The 5,971-nt window shown below is 41.1% G+C and overlaps 1 protein-coding gene across 2 annotated transcripts in view; it reads left to right on the top strand.

The window, feature by feature from the left end:
* Positions 1–3,618, top strand: part of LOC102250851 (alcohol dehydrogenase S chain) — a 27,246-nt gene extending 23,628 nt beyond the window's left edge. The window contains exons 1-2 of one of the 2 annotated variants that reach the window (XR_001363432.1): positions 1–71; positions 1,790–3,618. Coding sequence is in view for 1 of the 2 variants with exons in the window: in XM_014545166.1 (XP_014400652.1) it covers positions 1,790–1,814 (25 nt within the window). In the remaining variant the exon portion in view is untranslated. The remainder of the gene's footprint in view (positions 72–1,789) is intronic. The other variant, XM_014545166.1, reaches the window with a different exon arrangement.
* The last annotated feature ends 2,353 nt before the right edge of the window (positions 3,619–5,971 follow it).

Raw genomic sequence — 5,971 nt, 5'->3', positions numbered from 1 at the left:
CCATTAATAACCCATGTTTTACCTTTTGAAAAAATAAATGAAGCATTTGACCTGCTTCGTTCTGGAAAGAGGTAATTTTTAAGTTTCCTTTTATGGTGGGGGTTTGATTAACAGAGAAAAGAGGTGAAAGTACGAGAAAAACATTGGAGTGCCTTGGTTTTCCATTACTAGTTCAGTCTTTGCATGTAGAACATTTAAGATCATATTGTGAGAAGCTAGGAACAGTTGTTTTGCATTTCCTGCTGAAACATTGTTCTGCTGAAATGAAATTACATATGCTGGTTACAGTGAATCTAAATGATCAAAGCCACTCATCTTTATATACAAAAGAAGACTCACCCTTGCTAAGAATAAGAATCAGAGTCCCACAGTCATAAGCATAACATGGAGTCACTGCAGCTTCTGCCTGGCCAGCTAAAAGGTTGACCATTAATGGCTGTAAATGCAAATTATATATAGGAGTAGGTGGAGCTACATTGGGATTGTTTTAATATAATGTAACATTTAATATAATATGATATATCATATAAATAATTTTTAAAGGCATGAACACATTTTTCTAAAAGTATCCAACAGAAGATGATTTTAAGAAAGGACATGAGTTATAGTGTAAATATTATATAGCTGATCTTATCAAGAATGGAGTCTCTCTAGCTTTATCTTCTTACTAAGGCTCCTTAAGCACCACTTTATCAGAGCTCTATTAAATCTTCATCATTTACTATTATATCATTGCTTCCTTCAGGCCAGTTACTTGTCATCTTGTAATTTGTGCAATTTTGTATTCAGGTTTAAATCCCAGCACTTTACACTAGATGTGTGACCTAGAGCAAGTTACAAATATCTCTAAGCCTCAGAATTTTTAATCTCTAATCTTTAAAGCCTACCTCATAGCATTGTTGAGTTTAAGTGATAAAATGCACAAGAAACATCTATGGAGTATGTGATAAACAGCAAGAACTTATTACCCATTGTTGTTTTCAATTCATTATTATGCCAGGCATGTAGGATCTCAAAAATGTTTTTTGAGAATCCTAATCTATATATATAAAAGCCTAAGCGACCGAAAGACCAAACAGCTGGAATGACCAGAATGACCAGAACGACCAGTCACTATGATGCACACTGACCACCAGGGGGCAGACACTCAACGCAGAAGCTGCCCCCTGGTGGTCAGTATGCTCCCACAGCGGGAACACCAGCCTGGCAGCAGCCACTCCCTCAATAGTTTTGCAGGTCCAATCTCTGGAGAACGGGCCAGGCACAAATGGACCAGCATCATCAGCACAATCCTGACAGTGCCACCAGCCCCCTGGAAGTCCACTTCAGGCACCGTGGCCGCTTCCCCTCCCTAGATGCTTTGCAGGGAAGAAAGGCTATAAAAGTGGCTGCCAGGTGGGTCCCGACAACCGGCACGAACGTCGGCAGGACGGATCCAGATCCCAGGCCGGCAAGGGCATCCCACTGCCTGCCTGGAGGGCCGATCGTGTCCTGGGGCCCCCACCCTTCTTGGGACCCTACCCATGCACAAATTTGTGCACCGTGCCTCTAGTTGATTATAAAGCCTAAATGACAGCCATGTTTAGGTTTGAGTTTAAGGTTGGAGAAAACACAAGACCAAACCCAGAAAAGGTGAACTATCTTTGACTTGAATACATAGGGATGGGAAGGGAGTGGCAAGAAACACAGACACCTGTTCAGTGAGACACATCAAATGCCCCTGGACTCTTACATGGAAGAATGTGAACTACATAAATATTAAAATAATATCTTTTATTTTGTGTTTCAGTATCCGCACTGTCCTGACATTTTGAGATCATACAAAGGCTTTCACTTGTAGCTGTCTTCTGGCTCCTTCATCATCTGGCACATCAGACAAACAACATCAATAATTCTGTTCTTCAGAGATGTTGTCAATAAATTATACATGGGAGGTTTCCATGGGAAAACAAGAAACAAAAAATTATGTGAAAACCTTTTTCAGGCATATTTTTAAAATCCAAGTGAAGGATAGATGAGCCATCAGCGGATTAATTGAATCCAATAAACATTTTTCTTAATCACTCCACTCACGTTGCATGGTGTCGTCTTTCCCATTAAGGAAAAGGATTTCTTTGACTTCTTGCACGTTTTGTACCGTTGCCACCCTTAGTCACTGAAGCCCAGTGGGAGAGGTCCTCATTTTACTTGTCCCCAGCACACACTTGATGGGCTCTTGTGCTCGAAGTCTTCTACTTCTGCCTCTACTTCCACTGCCTGTATTTTCCTTTCTATGAAATGTACCAAAGCCCAAAGGTAAAAACTGCCAGGGAAAGGGTATACTCAGACTTTTAGATGAATATGGACCAGGATGTCTAAATGCAGGAAATTTCTTAGGGAAATGTGGCACACACATATGATACAGGGGAGTGTATTTATTGATTTTATACTCTTTGCTCTTAATATATAACTGTTCTTTAAAATAAAAGCAATTTCGTGCTACCTGTGATAAATGTGAGGTTCAGATATTAAATGTGAAAACTGAGCTATTCCTAGAAACTTATTATAAAAATCTGGATTTTTACTCATGAAAGTGCTTCATTGGTTAAAACATATTAATTATTTCTCATTAACTGAAAATGAGTCTTACATAACTAAAAAGTAATATGGTGGGTTAAAGTATATGGTTGAAGCAGGTGTGGATACAGCATATAAAATGATAACTAAGAAATGGCACAAACATCAAAAGCAATATGTTTTCTAAACGTGTGCATATATACAGATGTACAATTTTGCTAAAATTATTTTCTATCTAGAACTTTTCTATTAACTACCATGTCTTAAATCAAGCCTATAACCCTGGAATTAGTTTAATATTTTTAAATATGTGGAAGCCTGGGGTACGTTTGTTAATGCTGTCCCACCATCAGGGGAAGGTTTGCATTTAGGCTTAATCTCTAAATGTGTAATGGAAAGCTTATTCCCGTAAGGAGTTTTAGCTCTCTCCAAAAGTGTATTTGTTTCCATGTCTATAATTTGTTTGGTGTTGTAGAAAGGACTCCAGACTAGGACAAGTGATCTCCCACTTCTCTGTGACCTCCTGTAACTTACTCAACCTCTCTGAGTCCATTTCACCCTTTATTTTTAAAAATTATTCTACTGACCCATTACAGCTCAGAAAGCTTAGATGAGATGATGCCAGTTAGAGAGCTTTCTCAATGATGAAGTGCCATAAAGATGTAGGAGATGGTACAATTGTATTGTAAGAGGCTGAGGGAGATATTGAGGTCCAGGCAGCTTCAGAATGTCCCCTTGGGTCCATGTGGCTGGGTGCTCCAATGACTTCATATTGGTGCTGATGATGTGAGACCCAGAGGAAAAGATGATGGTTCTAAATACCCACATCACAATAGTGAGCATAATGTTCTGCTGGTTGTACAAAGGCCTACATCCAGCTTCATCTTCCCTGCCGCCCAGGTTGTGGGGAGCGAGTGGAGAGCAGGATGTAGGTCGGCATGTCAGTGGCACAGTCCTCCTCCATGGGGTGTGTGGAGAGGTTGAGGGTGGGTGCTTTTTGTGCACTGGCTCTCTGTATACATTGACGTTGGTGGGGAAGGAGACAGCTGAACTCAACATATAAAAATGGGATTCCAGCCCTAACCGGTTTGGCTCAGTGGATAGAGCGTAGGCCTGCGGATTCAAGGGTCCCGGGTTCGATTCCGGTCAAGGGGCATTTATCTTGGTTGCGGGCACATATCCAGTGGGGAGTGTGCAGGAGGCAGCTGAATTGATGTTTCTCTCTCATCGATGTTTCTGGCTCTCTGTCCCTCTCCCTTCCTCTCTGTAGAAAATCAATAAAATATATTTTTTTAAAAATGGGACTCTAGATTGTTGGTATCCTGATAAGCCTGGAAGGGACACATGTACCCAGAGTCCTGCTGGCCTGTAGCAATGAAAATTCTGACTCTAGAATCAAGAATTTCCAATTTTCCCTGGCCTGTGTGGCTGAGTTAGTTGAGCATTGGTCTGTGCACCAAGAGGTTTCTGGTTTGATTCCTGGTCAGGGCACATGCCCAGGTTTCGGCACCAATCCCCAGTAAGGGACATGCAATAAGCAGCTAATTGAAGTTTTTCTTTCAATGATTTTTCTCTTTCCCTCTCCTTTCCTCTCTCTAATATCAATAAAAATATTTTTTAAAAAGAATTTCCATGTTTATCTTTTCAAAGAACCAGCTCTTGGTTTGGTTGATCTTTTGTATTCCTTTTTTTTGTCTCTATATTGTTTACCTCCCCTCTGATCTTTATTATTTTCTTCCTTCTGCTTACGCTGGGCTTTTCTTGTTCCTCTCTAACTCTTTGAGTTGTAGGGTTAGATAATTTATTGCCATTGTACTTGTTTTTTGGAGATAGGCCAGTAGAGCTATGAACTTCCCTCTCAAGACCACTTTCACTGTGTCCCATAGATGTTGGATGGTTGTGTTTTCATTGTCATTTGTTGCCATGATGCTTTTTATTTCTTCTTTGATCTCTTTAGTAACCCAATCATTGTTTAGTGGCATACTATTTAGCTTCCAGGTGTTTGATTTTTTATTGGTTTTTTTTTTTCTAGATGCTGCTTTGCTTTGGTATTTTTTCCTACCTTGTCTTCTAGCTCACTGATGTGGTCCTCTGCTTCTTCTAGTCTACTGTTGATGCTTTCTATTGAGTTCTTTATTGCAGTCATGTCATTTTTCATTTCTTTTTGGTTCTTCTTCATTTCCTCTTGGTTCTTACACATGTTGAATTTGTCCTCCATTCTTTTCGGTGACCTTATGACCATTGCTCTGAATTCTTTCTCTGACATATTGCTTGCCTCCATTTTGTTTACTTCCTTTTCTGGTGATTTCTTCTTTTCTTTTGTATGTGGGCTATTTCTTTGTCTCCCCATGATTGCTCCTCTCTGGATGTCTGGTTATGTAGCTCTCTCTCTCCTGCATTGACTGAAAGGCACAACATACAACAGAACAAGACACAACGCAGAGGGTACCAAACACTATTACCCCAAATAAAGGTGACCACCAGAAAAAAGAGAGTTAGGGGATAGAAAAGTGTGCAAAAATGATATTGAGAAGAGGAAAAAAATGTAAGAGAGGAAAGAAAGAGAAGAAAAAAGGAGGGAAAGTATATGTATATTGGAAGAATATTCAATAAAACAGCAACTAATCCAAAAACTGCAAACAACAAACACCAGAGATGAATGCAAACTACAAACAATAACTAATCCAAAATATGTAAACTACAACCCCCCAAACAATAAACAGCCAGATGAATCTGAGGAAGCAGAGCTTATTTCCAGAAGATAAGGTCAAGGAAATAAATGGGAAAATAGCCACAATTCAGTATAGAGGAGGTGGGTAGAGAATGAGTGTATAAGAAGAAAAGTAAAAAACTAAATACAAAAAAGAAAAAAAAATACATATCCTATATAAAAAAGAGGTAATATGCAAATTTACCATCACTCCAACATACAAGATGGCCGCCCCCATGTGGACAGAAGATGGCTGCCATAAGATGGCCAGCAGGGGAGAGAAGTTGGGGGGGACCAGGCCTGCAGGGGAGGGCAATTGAGGGCAACCAGGCCAGCAGAGAAGGACAGTTAGGGGTGACCAGGCTGGCAGGGGAGGGCAGTTAGGGGTGACAAGGCCAGCAGGGGAGGACAGTTAGGCTTAATCGGGCTGACAGGGGAGGGCAGTTAGGATAAATCGGGCTGGCAGGGGAGCAGTTACACATCGATCAGGATGGCAGGGGAGTGGTTAGGGAGTGATCAGGCTGGCAGGCAGAAGTGGTTAGGGGCAATCAGGCAGGCGAGTGGTTGGGAGCCAACAGTCCTGGATTGTAGAGGATGTCCAACTGCCCGTTTAGGACCGATCCCATTGAGATCGGTCCTAAATGGGCAGTCAGACATGCCTCAAGGGGTCCCAGATTGGAGAGGGTGCAGGCTGGGCTGAGGGAC

Source organism: Myotis brandtii, unplaced genomic scaffold, assembly GCF_000412655.1.
Source record: "Myotis brandtii unplaced genomic scaffold, ASM41265v1 scaffold3970, whole genome shotgun sequence".
NCBI lineage: Eukaryota > Metazoa > Chordata > Mammalia > Chiroptera > Vespertilionidae > Myotis > Myotis brandtii.
The sequence above is the reverse complement of the archived record's forward strand: the minus strand, read 5'-3'. Positions and strand labels throughout refer to the sequence as shown.